We start from the raw sequence: 20909 nt of genomic DNA on the forward strand, positions 1-20909 counted from the left end.
TGCAGGCTGGGAGGGTGTAAGGCTGTGGGGGGTGCAGGCTGGGAGGGTGTAAGGCTGTGGGGGGTGCAGGCTGGGAGGGGTGTAAGGCTATAGGGGGTGCAGGCTGGGAGGGTGTAAGGCTGTGGGGGTTGCAGGCTGGAGGGGTGTAAGGCTGTGGGGGGTGCAGGCTGGGAGGGTGTAAGGCTGTGGGGGGTGCAGGCTGGGAGGGGTGTAAGGCTATAGGGGCACAGGCTGGGAGGGGTATAAGGCTGTGGGGGGTGCAGGCTGGGAGGGGTGTAAGGCTATAGGGGGTGCAGGCTGGAGGGGTGTAAGGCTGTGGGGGGTGCAGGCTGGGAGGGGTATAAGGCTATAGGGGGTGCAGGCTGGAAGGGTATAAGGCTATAGGGGGCACAGGCTAGGAGGGGTATAAGGCTATAGGGGGTGCAGGCTGGAAGGGTATAAGGCTGTGGGGGGTGCAGGCTGGAAGGGGTGTAAGGCTGTGGGGGTTGCAGGCTGTGAGGGGTATAAGGCTATAGGGGGTGCAGGCTGGGAGGGGTATAAGGCTATAGGGGTGCAGGCTGGGAGGGGTGTAAGGCTATAGGGGGTGCAGGCTGGAGGGGTGTAAGGCTGTGGGGGGTGCAGGCTGGGAGGGTGTAAGGCTATAGGGGGCACAGGCTGGGAGGGGTGTAAGGCTATAGGGGGTGCAGGCTGGGAGGGGTATAAGGCTATAGGGGGTGCAGGTGGGAGGGGTGTGAGGCTATGGGGGTGCAGGCTGGGAGGGGTATAAGCCGTAGCAGGAGTCTGGGATAGAAGTGGGGTGCAGGCTTGAGGTTGGTGGGCACAGAGTAGTTGGGGTGGTCTGACCTTGAACCCAAGGACAGAAGTTTCAGGACACCATTTTGAGGCCCACCAGGTGTGAAAGTCTGGGCTGGGGGAAAGCAGAGGCCAGGACAGTAGGTGGGGAGTAGCCACCAGGCCCCCAGGGAGGGAAGGTCCCCAACTTTCCTGTACCTCATTCTGAGACCTACCCACCCCCAGCCCCCAGCCCCCATCCCTCCGTCAGAGCAGCTCCTCGAGCCTTTCTGCTCAGATGAGCCCACAGCGGGCAACACACATGCATATGCCCAAGAAGGCCTGTGCACACACCCACTCACACACAGCACCTGGGCTTGACCTCTAACCTGGGTCAGGGGACATGGTTGGGGCAACCAGACCAGGAAACTCTGTGCTTGCCAGGTCTGATCCCTCTCAGAACCCAGAGCCAGCACAGTGTGTGGCACTCAGGATGCTTCGTGGATGGATGGATGGGTGGATGGTGAATGGAAAGACACATGGTGGATGTATCGATGTATGGGTGGACAGATGGATGCATGGGTAGGTGGATGGATGAGTGCATGGATAGAAGAGTGAATGGATGAGTAGATGGGCAAGTCGATGAGTGAGTGGATAGATGGATGGTAGATAAATGGATGGTGGATGATGGATGAGTAAATGGATGGATGGATGGATGGTGGATGGATGGATGGTGGGTAGTTGGGTATATGGATGGTAGATGGATGGATGGTGGGTAGTTGGGTATATGGATGGTAGATGAATGCATGATGTACAAATGGATAGCTGGATGGATGTGGACAGATGGATGGGTAGTTGGGTGGGTGGATGGTAGATGGATGAGTGGATGGAGGGGTGGATGGTAGATGAATGGATGAGGGACGAATGGATAGATGGATGGGTGTAGATGAATGGATGGATGGGTGGGAAAATGGATAGATGAGTGGACTGATGGACAGATGACGGAAAACCACAGAGCAGGGTGTCCTTGTGCTACCTGGAGCCAGGACCAGATGTGGGGCTGGAGCCTCCGTGCCGACACGGAGTTGTCTCCCTGCCTCCCCTCTGCGTAGGTGGGGACGGAATTCACCACCATCCTGTACAACTTCATGTGCAACAGCAGCTGTGTAGGGGGCATGAATCGGCGGCCCATCCTCATCATCATCACCCTGGAGACCCGGGAGTAAGTCTGCCGGGCACGCGGGGTGGAGCCGGGGCAGCGACTGGGGGCTTGTCACAGAGACGGGGAGGCCACGGCCAGTGGTGGGTGCCCGGGGGCGAGTTTGGGAAGGGGCTGGGCAGGCGCTGCCCAGGCAGCAGCAGGGATTCTGGGTTGAGGCGTCAGAGCAGCCGCAGCTGTGAGCCTGTGGCCGCCTCTGGCCACGCCGGGCACTGGGCACCACTCTGCAGCCCACGGAGGCAGGTCCTGTGGGGGAGGGGGACCCCGAAGCTCACAGCCCCGGCCATGCCCACCCAACAGCGGACAGGTGCTGGGCCGCCGGTCCTTCGAGGGCCGCATCTGCGCCTGTCCTGGCCGAGACCGCAAAGCCGACGAGGACCACTTCCGCGAGCAGCAGGCCCTGAACGAGAGCTCTGCGAAGAACAGCGCCGCCAGCAAGCGTGGTGAGCGGCCGGCCGGCTGGGGCAGGCCGGCAACCCAGCCCCATGGGGGACGGAGCCAGAGGCGACATGGTGGGGGAGCACATGGGCAGGGGCAGTGCGAGCCCGTGTCCGGGGACAGGGCCAGCCCCTGAGCCGCCTCCCTGGCCCAGAGGGTCCCCCGCTGAGCCCGCCGAGCGCAGCCCCCAGACAACTCGCCAGTCCCAGGCCGTGGGCCACGGCACCTGAGCGGTTTGCCCGTCTGCGTGGGTCACCGTCCTCTGGACTGTTCATGCTGAGCCCACTTGCAGGGTCAGCCCGACCCGGTGAATGGGGGTGTCCCAGGTGAGGGCTGGGCCCCCCACGGCACCCTCTGCATGTGGCCTGGCACCCGCCGGCTCACCCCCGCCCGCTTGGCCTTCTAGCTTTCAAGCAGAGCCCCCCAGCTGTCCCCGCCCTGGGCACCGGCGTGAAGAAGAGGCGGCACGGGGACGAGGACACGTACCACCTGCATGTGAGCATGCGCCCTCGCAGGGTCGCCGGCCGGCAGGAGGGGGGACAGGGGCCCCACCGGGTCAGGGTCAGAAGGCTGGGGCACTCTGAGTCTTTGGGGTACGGGGAGCCCCTAGAAAGGAGGCACGCTTCGCACTGGGCGTGGGCAGAGCCGCTCAGGTGCGTCTCCGCTCAGGTGCGTCTCCGCTCAGGTGTGTCTCTGCTCAGGTGCGAGGCCGAGAGAACTTTGAGATCCTGATGAAGCTCAAGGAGAGCCTGGAGCTGATGGAGCTGGTGCCGCAGCCGCTGCTCGACTCCTACCGGCAGCAGCAGCAGCTCCTGCAGAGGCCGTGAGTCAGCCCCCCACGGACCCCCACGGGCCGCCCGCCAGCGCCCTGCGGACTCCAGGGCCGGGGGAGGGCGGCAGCCCCGGCAGAAACCCCTCCGGAGGGCATCAGCGCTGGGACAGGCAGCAGGGCCCGGAGCTCAGGGGGCTTATCCCAGGCTCTCCACTCCGAGAACCTTCTGGAACCTGGGGCCGCCCTAGAGCCTGGGTCATGGGCTTCACTACCCCTCTCCAGGGTGGGGCCTCGTAGATGTCTGCTGAGTGGGAAGGCCAGGAAGGGGCGGGTGGAGTAACACTGACCCACCAAGACCAGGGGCCAAGTCCAGGGGCGAGAGCTGCCCCCCTAACACCCTCTCCCCCTGGGCCGGGCCGTGCTGGGAGCTGGGTCGTGGGCAGGGAGGTGGCAAGACTGCTCTCTGCCGTCTCGGGGAGAGGCCATGGTCCCCGCCCGTCCGGGCACAGGGGCATCGAGGGTATCCGAGGTGGTGGCTGGCGGGGCCCAGGCTGCCTTTGCCTCCTGCCCACCTCACCTGTTGCTTCTGAGCAGGAGCCACCTGCAGCCTCCGTCCTACGGGCCGGTGCTGTCGCCCATGAACAAGGTGCACGGGGCCATCAACAAGCTGCCCTCCGTCAACCAGCTGGTGGGCCAGCCCTCTTCTCACGGCTCAGCGGCCGGGCCCAGCCTGGGGCCCGTGGGTGAGTCCCCGGGCCAGTGGGGCTCATGGGTGGGAGACCAGAGGGTGGGCCTGGCTCAGGACACTCCACGCAGCTCAGGCCCCAGGGGCAGGGCTGTCCATGGCGGGCAGCTCCCACCTGCAGCAGGAAGCCCTGCCATGGACGGCCCACGCTGTCGGTTCCCAGTCTCGGGAGGCGGAGGGTGGTGTGGCTAAGAACAGGTGCCTCACTCCCTGTACCACCTGTGGCAGCCAAGGGAGCTTGGGAAGGTTCTTTTCCTCTCGGAGCCTCAGTTTCCCCATCAGCAAATGGCAACAGAAGTACCAGACTCGCTCATTGGGAGGATTATATGACCTAAGACAGCTCTGGGGGCCCGGCACATGCCAGGGCTCAGCGGGGTGGAGTTTGGGCCTCCCTCCCAGGAAGGTCCTTGCGTGGGCACAGGTGCTGGGAGCAAGCCCCCCCAGGGTGTCTGCAGCCCCACCATCAGAGCTCCGGGACGTGGCCAACACTCAGGGGCAGCTGCCGTGCCCCTCACGGCCCAAGCCCCTCCTGTGGGCCGCTGCCCAGTCCCCACCTCTGGGGCCGAGGAGACGAGGCGATCAGTCCTTGCCCAAGCCTCCCGCTAGCCATGGTGAGGCCAGGTCATAATGCCAGGCCTCAGGGGCTTCCCATGGTGTCCCGAGCCTGGGTGCAGGCTGCACCTGAACACCAGGCCGGGCTGGCCCTGACGGTGTGACCTGCTCTCTCCCAGGCCCCGGGGTGCTCAGCAACCACAGCCATGCCCTGCCGGCCAACGGCGAGGCCAGCGGCGGCCACGGCGCCCAGCCCATGGTCTCAGGGTCCCACTGCACTCCGCCACCCCCCTACCACGCCGACCCCAGCCTCGTCAGGTACGTGGGCTGCGGCTGGAGCGAAGCCCCTGCATGCACCCCGCCCCGTTCTTGGTGTGCCCGTGGCTGCCGCCCTGTGAGCGGGCTCTGCATGCCGCCCCGTCCCGTCCTGTGTGTTAGCTGCTCAGACACCCAGAGCAGACAGGCAGGGGACTGCCACATGGGGGTATCCAACACATGCTGGGGGCTCCCTCAGAAGGAGGAGCAGGAGACGTGGGGTCCTCCGCGGACGTGCCCCAGGCTGAGCACATGCTCATCTTGCAGGAGCTGCAGGCTCACCCGACGCGTGGCCACCAAGGGCGGTGGGTGGGGTGGCCAGGAGCGGCCACGGGGGCGGTTCCCACGAGGCTGGCCACCCCGTGGTGTGCCCACATAGCCCAACATTAATGCCACTTTATTTCTCAAATTCTCTCTGCAGTTTTTTAACAGGATTGGGGTGCCCCAACTGCATCGAGTATTTCACCTCCCAGGGGTTACAGAACATTTACCACCTGCAGAACCTAACGATCGAGGTAAAGGCCCCCCAGACAGCCCGCCCCAGACAGCAGGTGTGGCTCCCTGTGCAAGGCGGGGTAGCCAGTGGTGTCCTCGGTGGAGGTGGTGGTCACAGGTGGCACTGAGGCAGGTGTGGGGGTCCAGGCCTTCATGAAGCACCCCAGGGAGGCAGGGGCCCCAGGCAGGTGCAGCCCCACTTCGAAGAGAGTCCTGTCCAGAGGCAAAGCCTTTCTTTCCACCTGGGTGGTCACTCTCGTGGCAGGAGTTTGGAAACCCTTTCCCAGGGCGAGTGGACAGTGACTTCGTCTGCAGTCAGCGCCGAGCATAGGCAGGTCGTGTTGGGCGCGGGGCTGGACGGGGCGTGCGCTGGGCGTCCAGCAGCTGAGCTGGCCATTGGGGCCTGAGGGTCTTTCTCAGGCCGGAGTCTGCTGCCCAGAGCCAGGCTGCCTTTGACTTCAGGGACGGGCCGTTTCCACGACACAAACATGAAAAAATGGAAGCATCAGGGGGAGTCGGCCTGGGTTAGCGCCACTTACACAGGGAGAAACTGAGGCACACACCACTCATCACACACACACGGCCACTGATGCCAGGCCTCCTGGTTCAGCAGCCAGGGCTTGTCCTGGGCTATGTGAGAACACGCAGCCCAGTCCTGAAGACTTGCGCACAGTAGGGCCACAGGAGTCCTGATGCCCTATTAGCCAAAGGGAGGGCCCCGAGTCTCCCACAAGTACAGGGGTCGGCCTGTGACTCTCGGGGCTCCAGCCCAGGACCTCGGAGCCCTCTGCAGCCCCAGCCTGCCCAGGTCAAATGCCATCCAAGCCGGTCTGCAGCCCAGGCCGCAGGCCAGACACTCGGGGAGTCTGCCGGGGGGACCTGTCCCTGTCTGTGTGTCTATGCACTGCCCTGCCCCCAGGCCCAGCGCGGAGGTCACGCTAACCCCCGCCCCGCCAGCCTGTGCGTGTGCTCTGTGTGGCGCTGGGCGGGCCCCAGTGAGCCGGGTCAGCTCCCCCAGGGCGGGGAGGCCTGTGTGGCCGCCCAGGGCTCCAGCTGTTGCTGCTGCGGTGGTCACCCCCCCCCGGGGGGACCCCTGCTCTCTAACGGGGTGGCACTCTCGCAGGACCTGGGGGCCCTGAAGATCCCCGACCAGTACCGCATGACCATCTGGCGAGGCCTGCAGGACCTGAAGCAGGGCCACGACTACGGCCAGCAGCTGCTGCGCTCCAGCAGCAACGCGGCGGCCACCCTCTCCATCGGCGGCGCCGGGGAGCTGCAGCGGCAGCGCGTCATGGAGGCCGTGCACTTCCGCGTGCGCCACACCATCACCATCCCCAACCGCGCGGGCGCGGGCGCGGGCGCGGGCCCCGACGAGTGGGCCGACTTCGGCTTCGACCTGCCGGACTGCAAGTCGCGCAAGCAGCCCATCAAGGAGGAGCTGTCGGAGGGCGAGATCCACTGAGGCTGCCGCGCCCTCCTCCTCCTCGCCCGCCGGGAAGCCGCCGCGGGCGCGGGACCCCGGGGCTGCGCGCGCGCAGGGGCGGTGCCGGCGAGGCGGCCCGCGGACAGCCTGAATGGCCCCTGCGGAACCTTCCCGAGCTGCCCTCGGCGGTGTGCTCGAAAGGGCCAGGCGAGGGGGAAACTGAGGCAAGGGCCGCCGCCCCCTCAGCCCTGCCGCTGTGCAGGACGCGGCGTGGGGACGCTCCGGCCCGGCGAGGCCCCTCCAGACAGGAGGGCCCTCTGTGTGCTGACGGACTGCCAGAAAGTATTCTCCGGTGTCCTGGGTTCCGGGCGGCGGCCGGCCGCAGGTGACCGCGTGGCGCGCCCCGGTTTTCCCGAAACGGCCCAGGCTGTCTTCGCGCGGGGCCAGCGCGCCCCCTGCGGGCGCGAGAGGGAGCTGCGCCGCCGGCCGCGTGCCCGCACACGCGCCTCCCCTGGGCGACCCTGCAGCACACGGACTACAGGCGTGTGCCCAGGATCCTGGAAATTATCAATATTTGATAAAAAAAAAAAACATTTCCTTTTCTACATGGTGGGTCAGCTTTTTTTTAAACTTTCATTCTCAACGTGCCCTTTTGAGTTCAGCCTCGTGCCCACGAGCAGGGCTAAAGAAGCTGGGTGACAAACCGGGTGGGCCGTCACTGTCCCCAGGACTGCTGGATGGGAAGAAGCCCAAGAGTGTCTGCCGGGGTGGGGCAGGGCAAGGACAGACAGCGGGTGTGGCTGGGAACTTCCCGTGGCTCCCTGTGCAAGGCGGGGTAGCCAGTGGTGTCCTTGGTGGAGGTGGCGGTCTCGGGTGGCACTGAGGCAGGTGTGGGGGTCCAGGCCTTCACGAAGCACCCCAAGGAGTTAGGGGGCCAGGGGAGTCAGCGTCTGCACAGGCCCACCTGTCGGGACCTTTTCCATCCTCAAGGGCCCACCTGTCGGGGCCTTTTCCATCCTGAGGACAGAAATGGCCCGGGCATCACCCGTCCCAGAGCACAGCACCAGGGCAGGGGACAGGAGGCCAGCACGGGCCCCTCACAGTGTGTGCTGGAGGCAGGTGGCATGATGGGAGTCACACAGGCTGAGCGTGCAGCTGCCCGGCCCTCCCAAGGTGGCCTGCCCCCCCACCCCTTTGCCTGGGGTACGTGCGGTGTTAGCTCCTTCAGGTCTGGCTCTCCCCCCAGAAGCAGTTAAGCCCCCAGGCCAGAGGGAGATGTAGACACAGCGCCCTGCAGGGTGTGCTCCAGACTGGGACTTTGTCTTGGAGAGTGGTGACCATAAACCTCACCGGTCTCCACCCAGCGGCGTGACTGGTGTTGGGGCAGGCGCCAGTGTCTACGGCGACTCAGCCACGACCCCCACCGCACACCCCGGGGGCCCTTTGCCAAGGCAGACACCAGGGTGGGGTGTGGGGTGGAGCAGGCGCTGGGGTTGTCAGAGCTCCTGAGAGGCTCTGGCTGGCTGGAAGGGCTGAGATCCCCGGGGTCCTTCCAGCTTCTTCCAGCTGGGGCAGGCTGTGACTGCTCAGCTTCCAGGGGGGAGGGGGCTTCCGTCTCCCCAGAAGCCACAGCTAGGTCCAGAGGATCAGTCACAGCAGAGGCAGCAGTGGGCTCAGGGGTTCCGGAGCCAGGTGTGGTGGCTCCGGCTGCATGTCACCTCAACTCCCTATCATGTGGCCCCAGAGTAAGTGCACTCTCCCTGCCATTTCGTAGGTTAGGAACTGAGGCCAGAAGGGCTAAGTCCTCCGCCCCAGCATCACACCCAGCTCATGGGGGAGCTGGCTGCAGTCTGGGCACTTGCTCCCTGAGGCCACAGGTTGGAGCCACAGTCCTAGCCCGGCTCCACCTCTGGAGCCAGGAGGCCCATCCCACACCCTGGCGGGGGAGGCACTTGCACTCCAGGGTTTCACACGGATCTGCTTCTTAGGCAGATCCCTGTCGCCCCGGCCTGGCGGGGGCAGGTGGCACAGATACAGCAGGGAAGTCAGTCCTGGGAACACGCAGAGAATCTCCCATCGGGGACCCCAGAGCACACAAGCTTCCCAGACCCCCTCAAACCTGGCTGACCCTGCCCCCTCCTCATTCCGCTGGAGAAGAAGCTGTTAGACTTAGTAGAGTTTAAACTTTGCCATGGTTAAGAGAAAATGCAGATTGCCAGGAACAAGAATCCTTCTAGGTTTGAAACCCGTGCTCTATAAAACCCCAAAATCAAGAAGAAATGAATCTTTAAGGTGAAGGTTTTCCCAGAAGTGTGGAGAGGGAGGGAGGGAGGCAGGAGGGGCCATGGAGGTCACCTCCGGTTGGTCTGAAAGGGGCCCCTCCCTTGGCCCAGGTCTGCGCAGCCGGGAGGCAGTCACCTGCACTCCGGTTTGCTCCGTCAGCCCAGGTGCCCTCTGCGCAGGGACCTGGCATCCCTTGACACTCAGAACACGCTGTGTTTCCGACGCACAGACAGCCTCTTCTCTGTTACTGGTTAAAGCACTTTAATGCTTTAAGGTTTTTTTTTAAAAAAAATACCATCCATGTTTTTAATGTAAGATAATGCTTCTTCAAGCAGTATTAATGGATGTATTCCAATGACGTGAACTTTTTTTGGTAATGTAATCTTGGGAAAATGTGTTATTTTTTTAGCTGTGTTTGGCGGGAATTTTTGTTTTTGTAACATAATAAAGCATGTGTTCCAATGGCTGGCTCCCATGACTGAACCATCCCCATGGGCTCAAAATGAATAGACCGCCGAGGTGCTCGGACCCAGACAGAGCGACCCCCCCCCCCCAGGCAGGAGTCACAGCCTCCACGGCCAGGCCCTGGCACTGCCACCGGATCTCTCCTGGGTTGTCCCTCTGCCTCAGCCTCAGGGAGGACCCGGGGCCAAGCCAGCCGACCTCACAGGAGCGACTGAGCTCCCTGGACCTCAGAAGGGGCACGGGGTGGGGGGTCTCCAGCGTCACAAACACGCTCACAGGGCACACTCGTGTTTTTTAGCAAGACCTAAGAAAGCAAGATGGCAGAGAGCAAGTCGGCGAGAGCCAGGCTGCGCGGCCAAAGGCTTCATTCCGGTCCTCTTGGTTCTCAGCTTTCTCAGTTTCAGAGTTGTAAGGGATTGGGGACATGTAAAAGAAAAATAAGGCTCCAGAAATCTGCCCGACCTCTAGGGAGGCCCGAGTCCTTTGCAAACTGGACGGAAACGCAGTGGAGCAGGTGGAAAGGATGCCGCAGTCCACGCCATAGGGTGGGGGCCATACGCAGGCTGGGAGAGAAGTCTCAGCAGTGATGGGAATATTCAGAAGTGAACGTTCATTCATTTTCCTGAGAAAGAGAGAAAGAAACAAAGAAAAGAAAGAGAGAGAAGGAGGAGTGGCCACGACACACAGAGGAAGGAAGGAAGTGCCAGGCAGCGGAGGGAAAGTCACTGGCTGTTTTAAAGGGTAAAAATGGCTTTTGTCCTGTTTCAGCAGACTGGTAACAGACGCAGCTGTGACATGTGAGAGGGTCCTTTATTTCATTTTCTTCTCTGTGCGGCTGGGTTGTCTGAGTCCTTGGAATCCGGGTTTTGGCAGGAGCTGAGGCAGGAAGGCGGAGTGGGGGTTCGCACGCCTACTGTCTGCACAGCGCTCCCCAAGGCTGAGAAGGAACTCGTAGACAGCAGTTAGGTTACAGGTGTTTAAATAGAAATACAGGGTAGTTTTGCTGTGAGTTTACTCCCCTCACTTTCTGTGGGGTTATTCTCCTCTGTTACATAGGTCATTAGTGAGACCACCTTCACACACCCACCGAGGCGGTGCTGCTGTGCCCACAGGGGGACTCCACCAGGGTCCCCCTCGCTGCTGCCATGTGCATGGGGGCCGGGTGGGACAGGTTGGTCAGGTGGGGCCAGGTGAGGCAGGTGGGGCAGGTGGGACAGGTGAGGCAGGTGAAGCCAGGTGGGACAGGTGAGGCAGGTGAGGCCAGGTGAGACACAATGCTCTGGCCCAGACACCCCCAGCCCCCCCCAGCCACTCACACGCACTCTCCCGCCCAACATTCTGCGCATCCCTGCCCAGCCACGGCCTGCGTCCCCAGGGTCCACCGTGAGGGTTGAGTAGGCTGCGCCTCCCCCCACACACACCAAGACAGAACTCTGGGTCACAAAAGGGCCAGCACCTCAGAACCGACGGAAAGCGAGGATTTGGGACATTTCATCAGAAAGACACTGCCACACAGAACATAGATACTGGGACTTAAAAATGCCCTTCCAGGGACGAACACAGGAAGGCTAGTGCTTTCAGCACGAGAGTGAGATTTAATGTTTATATCTTTGTTTAAAAAGGATTAAAAAAAAAGTAGGGTATGAGAAATACAGATAATTATTTCCAAATATAGAAAAACATTTCCAATGAGTCTGACAAGTAATTTTAAAAAGATAAGCTGGATTCAGAGCAGACCTGCCACTCTGCAAGGAGTTACCCTTCGCAGGAAGATTCCTACTACATTACTGCCAAAAAGAAAACAGCAGGCCTATTTCCGGAACGTTTTCTATGCCCCCTTGGGTGGAAAACAGTATCAGTTCACTCCCTCACTGACAACAAAAGGAAAAGTCTACATTCAGACAAGAATAATAAAATGCGTTTTTAATATCATAAACAGATATTTCATATTTCTTAGGAATGGTGCTATTATTGTGCACAAAATCACAGATTCTTCAAGAAAACTAGTCTAAATGTCCAAAATGCTGCTCTAAGTGTCCAAAAAAGGCCTCGGAGACCTGCAGCCTCACACAGGAACATTCAGTCTCATTGCTTAACCCGCCCCCAGCTCTGCCACCACACAGAGAGGCTGACGGACCCTGAAGGTTCCCGGGTCCGTTTGCAAAGTCCGAGTCCTAACCTGTCTTCTTCCTAAGAGACCCAGCCAGGACCCCCAGGACCCCTGCCAAGGGGACTCCGACCAGAAGAGCACCCCTCCCTTGCCAAGCCTGAGCTCAACACAGACCGGAAAAGCAAGCCCCGACTTTTGTCCCGGGATCTGAAGTCACATCCTGAAAGATCTGGTTACACCAGCAACGAAACGTACACGGTTTCCAGGGCTTCTTAATTTCCAGTGAGGATAATGTCAACAGAAGGTTCCTGGCTCCCCCTAACAGGGAGAAGTGGAGCAGGCCTAGCATCTCAGGCAGGGTCTTGTGCTGGTGCTGTGGTGCAGTTCACAGAGGCCTGGACCGACTTGTCTGGCAGGTCCACAGCCAACAGGTCCTGCCAGGACTGCTCCGCGACCCTGACTAGCCCCAAGGACCTGTTCTTTCCTTTCCCTGGACTCAGAGCAGGTTCTCAGAGATTTAGGATGAAAACCAACATGCAGGGCCTTGGACTTGGAGGCGGGGCTTTGGACTTGGAGGCAGGATCTTAGCCTGGGAGGCGGGGCCTTGGACTTGGAGGCGGGGCCTTGGACTTGGAGGCGGGGCTTTGGACTTGGAGATGGGGCTTTGGACTTGGAGATGGGGCTTTGGACTTGGAGGCGGGGCTTTGGACTTGGAGATGGGGCTTTGGACTTGGAGGCGGGGCTTTGGACTTGGAGGCGGGGCTTTGGACTTGGAGGCGGGGCTTTGGACTTGGAGATGGGGCTTTGGACTTGGAGGCGGGGCTTTGGACTTGGAGATGGGGCTTTGGACTTGGAGGTGGGGCTTTGGACTTGGAGGCGGGGCTTTGGACTTGGAGGCGGGATCTTAGTATGGGAGGCGGGGCCTTGGACTTGGAGGCGGGGCTTTGGACTTGGAGGCGGGATCTTAGCCTGGGAGGCGGGGCCTTGGACTTGGAGGCGGGGCTTTGGACTTGGAGGCGGGATCTTAGCCTGGAAGGCGGGGCCTTGGACTTGGAGGCGGAGCTTTGGACTTGGAGATGGGGCTTTGGACTTGGAGGTGGGGCTTTGGACTAAGAGTAGGGGCTTGGGTGGGGGCCAGCCCGGAGAGGAGCACTGACCCATTCCGGATGCACCTGTCTTCAGGCGCTGGCAGCCACTCCTTTGGCGGTCCCCCCCCCCCCTGTTATATCCAAGAGGAGCCTCTGCCCCCACCACAGGATGTCCCCGATCATCAAGAGGGCTTTATTTTCTTATTAAGTGCTATCTTTATAAGAAGTGACTTTGCAATTTAAAGCTTGTTTCAAATAACCAAAAATCACACTGGCTTTATTAATGACAGCCCTGAAACCCCAGGTTGCTCTTCCGTGAGTACCAGGACACGCAGCCCCTGTGTGAGTTGTGGGATGCAGGGAAGAACGTCAAACCCCCTTGAGCCCTGGACCGGGTGGACAAATAGGTGCAGGTGTGCCTCTCACCTACGGCCCTCACTTCACGCCAGCCGCCCTGCGCCTTGCACTGGGGGGTTGGGGCTGCAGCAGGAGATACCTGCAGCTAACACCTGTCCCCATGATGGCCTGGCCTCCAGGCTCTCCCCCTTCCCACATACATTTTCTCATGCCACCAGCCTGCATTTAAGCCAACTTCAGCATGCTCTCTACATATGGGGGAAATCTAGCCATCTGCACATGAAGTCAGAATACCAGAAGCCTTGATTTGCTTGTATAGATTTAGAATCTGTCCCAGTGTAAGTTTCCTGTTTAATAATGGCTTCTCTATTGATCAAACCTGTCACTATGAATTTCTGTTAACTGAATAGAAATCTACTTGAATGTTTTAGTATATAAGGAGCCTGTTAAACTGAATTTAAAATACCAGTGTAAACACAAAGGAGGGACATATGTGTGATTTTCAAACATGTTGGACCTCAGGCCAAGTTGGCAACATTTAATGTGGCCCACGTTCCAAAACAATTAGAAAGCGCATATGAAAGATTTCAAAATAATTATCAAAACAGAAGTTGACAAGGTGAGAATTCTCAATATTTGAGGCTGGTAATATAGCTCTCTTTCATATTAAAATATTGTCATTTGGCCAAGCAGGGTGTCTCAGGCCTGTAATCCTAGCACTCTGGGGGGCCGAGGTAGGAGGATTTCTTGAGCTCAGGAGTTCGAGACCAGCCTGAGCAAGAGCGAGACCCCCATCTCTACTAAAAATAGAAAGCTTAGCCGGTGGCACACCTGTAGTCCGAGCTACTCAGGAGGCTGAGGCAGGAGGATCGCTTGAGCCCAGGAGTTTGAGGTTGCAGTGGTCTGTGATGGTGCCACTGTACTCTAGCCGGGGAGACAGAGGGAGATTCTGTCTCCAAAAAAATAAAAAAATACAGTCACGCATCCATGCATCACTTAATGGCAGGGATACGTTCTGAGAAATGCCTTCCTAGGCAGTTTCATCATACAGACATCTCAGAATGATCTTACACATACCTCGATGGTGGAGCCTACCGCACACCTGGGCTGTATGGTACAGCCCATTGCTCCTAGGCTACAAACCTGTACGGCATGTTACTATTCTGAATAGTGTGGGCAACTGTAACACGGTGGTATTTTTGTTTCTAAACATAGAAAAGGTATAGTAAAAATATGGCATTATAATCTTATGAGAGGACCGGGCATGGTGGCTCACGCCTGTAATCCTAGCACTCTGGGAGGCCAGGCCGGGCGGATTACTTGAGGTCAGGAGTTCGAAACCAGCCTGAGCAAGAGTGAGACCCTGTCTCTACTATAAATAGAAAGAAATTAATTGGCCAACTAATATATATAGAAAAAATTTAGCCAGGCATGGTGGCGTATGCCTGTAGTCCCAGATACTCGGGAGGCTGAGGCCGGAGGATCTCTTGAGCCCAGGAGATTGAGGTTGCTGTGAGCTAGGCTGACGCCACGGCACTCACTCTAGCCTGGGCAACAAAGTGAGACTCGGTCTCAAAAAAAAAAAAAAAAAATCTTATGAGACCACCATGGTATATGTGTCCATCATTGACCAAAATGTCATTATGTGGTATATGACTGCATGCCAAAAGTTCAAATATATAATAGGCTTATTTTGTCATTTTTATTTAGATGCAAAAAAAAAGTTGAAGGCATTTTTGGGGTGGTAAATCAATTTTTTTGCAAAGTTAGAAAGGATGGGATTAGGAATGACCTTTAGTGAGACAAGAATTTGAGGCCTGGTAGATCAGGGGCAGGGAGCCAGGCTTCTCTCTCTCCTCTAGGTCTTTCTTGGCCAAATCAGTCTCATTTGCAAGGTCACCTCCTAGTCTGGACCTCTGGACATTGTTTCAAAGATGGAGAAAGTGGGAGGTAGGAAAGACCACACCTTGAACCTGAGCAAGCCCTTCACTGCTTAAAGAGCTCTCTGGAAACCCAGGGACTTCCTTGAATGGCTGAGACACGTTGTCTTAGCTGGAGTAACTACTGTCACGCAAAAAAGTCATGGTTCTATTTAACAAGAGAAAGGAAAGAGGGTAAGAAGCTGCTCAGGGATGTTTTGAACCCCTTCCTAGATGTTGAATTCAGGGTCAGAATTTGTGGGTGCATTCATGGGTCACACCTGGGGAAAAAAATAAAGGCAACACCACATGTCTCAGGTTAGACCCTCAGCTCCCAGGGCGGAGAGGTGGTCACGTATCCACCCCACTAACCCCGGCGCCTAAAACAGGCCTGGCTTATTTGCTGGCCCTAAATAGCTACTGAATGAAAGTTTGGAAATAAACTGGGACATTCTCGGCTTTTCCAGTATTCTTCATCGGGAAGTCTTACAGACCAGAAACGGCATTTCATTCACTCAACTAAATATTAGTGCAGCACCAACCATGTGCCTGACATACTTGCCCCATATACCACAATTAATTCAAAACAGATCACGGACTTAATAGTGAGCTAGAACTGCAAAACTCTTAGAAGAAAACATGACATCAGATTTAGCAGTGATTCCTCAGACATGACACCAGGCAGCAAGATAAAAAACAGACACATTGGACTTCGTCAAAATTAAAAACTCTTAGGCCGGGCGCGGTGGCTCACGCCTGTAATCCTAGCTCTCTGGGAGGCCGAGGCGGGCGGATCGCTGGAGGTCAGGAGTTCAAAACCAGCCTGAGCAAGAGCGAGACCCCGTCTCTACTATAAATAGAAAGAAATTAATTGGCCAACTAATACATATAGAAAAAATTAGCCGGGCACGGTGGCGCACGCCTGTAGTCCCAGCTACTCGGGAGGCTGAGGCAGGAGGATTGCTTGAGCCCAGGAGTTTGAGGTTGCTGTGAGCTAGGCAGACGCCATGGCACTCACTCTAGCCTGGGCGACAAAGCGAGACTCTGTCTCAAAAAAAAAAAAAAAAAATTAAAAACTCTTGTGCATCAGAGGATCCTGTCAACAGAGTGAAAAGACAGCCCACAGAATGGGAGTGGATATCTGCAAATCTTATATCTGATAAGGGATTAGTTATCCAGAATATGTAAAAACTAAACAAAACACCCTCCCCCCCACACACACACACAAAAAAAAACAATGTAAAAACGTGCATAGGAATTTTCCAAAGGAGACACGCAGATGACCAATGAGCACATGAGAAGACGCTCAGTGTCCCTGACCATTAGGGACATGCCCGTCAGAGCCACCAGGAGAGGCAGCTCAGGCCATAAGGGCAAGTTTCTGCGTGCCCCGGAGGAAAGTTCTGGAGGCGGCCGGTGGGGATGGCTGTGCAATAATGTGAGGGTTCTTAATGCCGCTGAACTCTATGTTTAAAAATGGTTAAGACAGCAAATTTTATGTGTATTTTACCACCCACCCCCCCACACACAAAATAACAATGAGCCTCTCTCCCCACCCTCAATGTTAACAAGCGCTTCTAAATTGGGGGGTTTCGCCAAGGACATTAAAATTTCTGTGACGGGGCCACGGACACAGCAGCACACTTTCAATCAGGGAAATGCTGATGTGAAGATGCAGGAGAAGCCCCACAGAAGCAAGGACGGGCTGCCCGTGCCCCGGGCCAGCTCTCCTGCACTTTGACACCCTGAGATGGCGGGAACAGGTCCTGAGGCCCCTTCCCAGCCCCTTTCCCTAATTGCAAAAAATTGAGACGACTGTGACATGCCCTGTTTCTATGGAGACATCTGTGATGCCACCAGCGCTCCCAGGAGCCCACAGGACATGGAGCTTTGGAAGTGGGGCTTCTCTTGCCTGAACCTGTAGGCAGGTCCCAGCCAGAGGCCGTGTCCCCCTCGACGCCCCAAGCCAGACTGAAGAGAGGTCCCCAGGAGCAGGTCCGCCTGCCCTCATTCAGGTGGCAAACCTTGGTCCTCGTGTCCCCCCCCCCCCCGATGTTACCCAAAGAAGCCAGAACGTCTGAGCAGCACAGCACGATGCCCAGCACCATGGCCAAGGGCCTGGTGGTCCTGCAGGGCTTGGCCACCCGGAACACACAGTATGCAGAACTGACACTGCCCCGCAAGCAGGGCCCCCTCAGCAAGCCCGCCCAGGCCATCAGCCGCTACTACGGGAAGAAGGTACGGGGGCTCGGGAGGGGGGCTCTGGCCAAGTGCAGCTAATTTGAAGGAGACCCGCTTCCCAAGGCCCCACGGGTGTCGGCTGATAGAGCGTTGCGCAGGTGTCTGGCGACCATAGGTAGATTCCAGGGGAAGAAACCCTGCCGGCCTCTCCCTTCCAGAGAGCCTGGGCCTCAGCCCCCCAGCTCCCCAGCTTCCACGGGAAGCCTGCTGCTCAGGGTCGACCCCCTGCAGACCCAGCTTTCTCTGGCCTGGAGAGGGAAGAGGATCGTGGGCCCCAGCCTTCCTCAGGAGTGTCCTGGCAAGGACAGTGAAGGGCAGGGGAGACACCGAGGAAGGGAAGTGACTGCATCCGCAAGCTGGGGCCTGAGTCCTGCCGGGGAGGCAGATGGACGCCTTACCTGCACTTACCTGGTTTCCAAAGCAGGGTCCGCGTGGCTCTTGCCGGGAAGGGGCCCGGCCAGGCGGTGGCAGTGGGCACACAGACCTGAGGGTCCCGCCTTTCCGCGACTGTCCTCCCTTCTCTCACCCAGCGAGAGCCCAAGGACAGCGCCGTCTCCGGCGGCTTCGAGTCGGAAATGGAGGGGCTTCGCAAGGCCTTCCTCATGCGTCCCAACTGCCCGCAGCTCAGCACCAGGGCCACGCCTGTCTCGAACTGCGGTGAGAGCCCCGCCAGGGCCGCCCGGGAACCCGCCTGCCCCCTGGGAGTTGGGGGAACTCTGCGCTGCTCGGCCAGCCAGCATGGGCCGCGTGGGCCTGGGGCCGAGGGGACGGCCCTCCTCCTTGCCATTGTCATTGTCTCTCTCCGGCTTTCTGACTTCCCTCGTGCCATTCACGGCTCAGCAGGATTGGGGCAGGGCACGGGGAGATGGCTGAAGACTCTGGAAGACTCAGAAAAAGCCCAAGCCCATGAGGCCAAAGACACCCGTAGCTCATGGCGGCCCTGTCATCAACCTCTCGAGGTTCCGTGAGAACGTGGGGTTCAGGGAGCAGCTGCCCAGCTCGGTGGTCACGTGGGAGGACGCTGCTCAGGGCCACAGCTTCATGCCCAGTCCCGGCTCCTGGCCCCGGCTTGTCCCATGCCCCCACACAGACAGTGTCCTTGGGGGACGGTGGCTCCAGGCTCAGCCACGGGGGCTCCTCCCGGGGATCTCAGCTGCAGTCAGGCGGCAGCGGGGCCCCCCAGTTGCCTTGGCCTGACGCACCCCTTTTCTCAGCAAGCGGGTCTTGGCGGGTGGCCGGCACCCCAGGCCTTGAGTGGCTCTGGGCAGGTCCCTGGGAAGGTCGAGGGGCCACGCGGCCCCCTGGGTGTGGGGTCTGTGTCCACATCCCGCTCTCGGACGCCTGTCATTGGGACTATCCCTGCCAGTTTGGAGGAAACGGGGTCTGCCCTTGGGGTGGGCTAGTCTAGAGGCAGGGGTCTTCCCGAGACTTTTGGGGAGCATGTTCTTGCAAAAGAAAGTGGGATCTGCCCTTTCAGGGGGGAGGAGCCATCGACTGCGGAGACCCGGCTGCCCCAGGGCCCGGCCGCGGAGGGGCACCTCGGTGGCAGGAGGGTGGAGCCCAGGCTCAGTCCCACACACCCGGGGAGAAGAGTCACCTTCAGAATTAAAGAACAAGACAATTTTCATTCAAATATTTCATCTAGTTTTTATGATATTTAGTGAGAGTTCACCCACATGAAGCACATCAATTTAAAATTTCATGACACTGGAATTAATCAGAACACTCTGCCTAAAATGTCCTTCCATGCTGTGAACATGCCCATCGCAGGATTGAATAAGTCCCAAAGCTTTCTACACTACCATATCTGCCAGCATTTGGGGCCTTACCAGCACTGAAAGTCTAACAAAGCAGTCTCAAATGTGACTGATTAGTTCTTCTTAATAAACTATAAAAAAAAAAATCCCCCCCAAAATAAAATAAACAAATAAAAACAGTGATACTCAAAATAAATTGATACTCTGAAAATGTCAGATCACTTATCAGAATGATTAAACTCACTAGACATCTGTAAACAAGAATAAATGTATTTAATTTCTTTTAAGATTTAATGACATACAAAATGTATATGGTATAATATCTTTAAGTAATACATTTTTCTCTTTCTCCCCACCCCCAATCAATATTAAACACTATTTAAACAAACGAACGAAAGTTCACCTTCGCCCTCCCTGGTGCTTAAGAAGTGTCTGCCCTGGGGGTCTCGGGGAGATCAGACTGCGGCAGTCACAGTGGCATCTCCGACACTCTACAGGTTCCTCCACCCAGCTCGACCTGTCCGCAGAGGTGCGCCTCAGCCTGGGACATTGTGGGTGCCCACCCCGGAACTGCTTCTGACCAGGCGGTTCTCCGGACACGAGCCTGGACGGTGAGGGAGCCCTGAGGGCCTCTGCCCGCACCTGCTGGGGCCCTGACCAGGTGGCCTGCTCCCCCCAGGGCACCTGCCCGCAGAGCCCCTTGCGGGGACGCCCGCCTCTGAGGAGCCACGAGACAGGCCGGGCTTCCCTGAGACAGAGCAGCTCCGCCCTCCCTGGCCGCGTCTGCTGTGGCCCCAGACAGCGGTTCCCTGTCTCTGGCGGAACTGCAGTTGAAGAGCCTGTCCCCTACCTGGCTTAGGGGAGGCATCCCTCCTCCAGGTAGAGGTCACGGGACACTGCTCCACAGACGGACAGACTTACTTTTGTACCTAGCGACGAAATCCACACTAATTTGAGCAAACCTAGAGCGGTAGTGACCTGTTCCCGTTGGGCTGGGGAAGGTAGATAATGCACCCCCTCAGTTAAAGGTGGGGAAACTGAGGCCCAAGAGGGGAATGGACTGTCAGGTGCACGGGGGCCAGCCTCGGGATGTCCCTCGTGTCCCGCCCCGGCTCTGGTTCCTTTATGCTGGGCGTCTTGACCAGCGCTCGGACGCGTCCTTCGCTCCCGCAAAGCTGGCTCAGGTCTGGGCGGGCGCGGTGCTCACGCGTCCTGGGAACGATGGTGAGAAGGGTCAGAGGCGGTCGGGGGCCGACTGGGCGGCAGGCGTCCCTGAGGGGAGTCTCGGGCGTGGACGCTGTCGCCAAGACGGCAGAGGGGCTCGGCAGGCACGTGGCTGGTTCCTCACTGGTCCTCTGCTTCCCCGCAGGGGCACCTCCCGGTGTTCAGTAAGAGCGCCTGCGAGTTCAGTTATTTGAGGAAGACGAGCAGATCCCAGACTTTGAGTCCGGTCACCAGCAGCACAGCCGCCTCTCAGAAGCCACCTGAAAAAGAGGACGCCCTGGTACCTCTCGGTCATTCAGGAGAAGGTACGGGCCCGCACTCCCCGGCCCGGGTCCCACCGAGAGACTCTCCTTTGAGTACCCTGGTTAGCCGTGGCAAGCAGGTCCCCAGACCCGGTCTCGAACGTCCCTCCAGACCCCCCCACGTGACAAGGCCCCTGGTCCCTGTCCCTCCTCATCCCACCGAGTGTCCGGAACTCACCAGCCCGTAAGCAGCTCAGCAGCTAACGGACCACCCAGCCGCCCACCCCGCTCTGGACTTAGGGACTCCACTTTGGAGAGTGGATTCTAAATAGTAATGACAGTAGCCAGCTTGACATGCAAAGATTACGTCCAAGGTTGATTCGCTGTATTGTTCTTTTTTTAAAAAAAAAAATCTGTGTTTGTGAGAGACTGACTTACACCTCTCCCCCACCTGTAATTCCCTCCTCAGACTTGGTGTCGAGGGTAGTCTGGC

At 58.5% G+C, this 20909-nt stretch overlaps 3 protein-coding genes across 5 annotated transcripts in view; all 3 read left to right on the forward strand.

Moving 5' to 3' along the window:
• TP73 (tumor protein p73) overlaps positions 1-6856 on the forward strand; it is a 47386-nt gene extending 40530 nt beyond the window's left edge. For 2 of the 3 annotated variants that reach the window (XM_075993358.1, XM_012775784.3), the window contains 8 exons: positions 1884-1993; positions 2291-2433; positions 2835-2923; positions 3130-3251; positions 3795-3943; positions 4677-4815; positions 5234-5327; positions 6431-6856. In XM_075993358.1, the coding sequence (XP_075849473.1) occupies positions 1884-1993; positions 2291-2433; positions 2835-2923; positions 3130-3251; positions 3795-3943; positions 4677-4815; positions 5234-5327; positions 6431-6769 (1185 nt within the window). In that variant the 3' untranslated portion in view covers positions 6770-6856. The remainder of the gene's footprint in view (positions 1-1883; positions 1994-2290; positions 2434-2834; positions 2924-3129; positions 3252-3794; positions 3944-4676; positions 4816-5233; positions 5328-6430) is intronic. The other variant, XM_075993361.1, reaches the window with a different exon arrangement.
• A 10084-nt stretch (positions 6857-16940) lies between these two features.
• LOC142876323 (coiled-coil domain-containing protein 27-like) lies at positions 16941-19538 on the forward strand. Its single transcript, XM_076010482.1, has 3 exons — positions 16941-17190; positions 17724-17850; positions 19448-19538. The coding sequence occupies exons 1-3, from the start codon at positions 17005-17007 to the stop codon at positions 19528-19530; spliced, it is 396 nt and encodes a 131-aa protein (XP_075866597.1). The 5' UTR covers positions 16941-17004; the 3' UTR covers positions 19531-19538.
• An 808-nt stretch (positions 19539-20346) lies between these two features.
• Positions 20347-20909, forward strand: part of LOC105877362 (coiled-coil domain-containing protein 27) — a 13104-nt gene continuing 12541 nt past the window's right edge. The window contains exon 1 of the mRNA XM_076010475.1: positions 20347-20479. The gene's annotated coding sequence lies outside the window, so the exon portion shown is untranslated. The remainder of the gene's footprint in view (positions 20480-20909) is intronic.

Source organism: Microcebus murinus, chromosome 2 (genome assembly GCF_040939455.1).
Source record: "Microcebus murinus isolate Inina chromosome 2, M.murinus_Inina_mat1.0, whole genome shotgun sequence".
Taxonomy (NCBI): Eukaryota; Metazoa; Chordata; class Mammalia; order Primates; family Cheirogaleidae; genus Microcebus; species Microcebus murinus.

Coding starts and splice junctions, on each gene's coding strand:
- LOC142876323 (XM_076010482.1), top strand. CDS start 17,005: ATGTTACCCAAAGAAGCCAGAACGTCTGAGCAGCACAGCACGATGCCC. Junction 17,191..17,723: donor GCCGCTACTACGGGAAGAAG/GTACGGGGGCTC, acceptor TCTCTCACCCAG/CGAGAGCCCAAGGACAGCGC. Junction 17,851..19,447: donor CACGCCTGTCTCGAACTGCG/GTGAGAGCCCCG, acceptor GACACTCTACAG/GTTCCTCCACCCAGCTCGAC.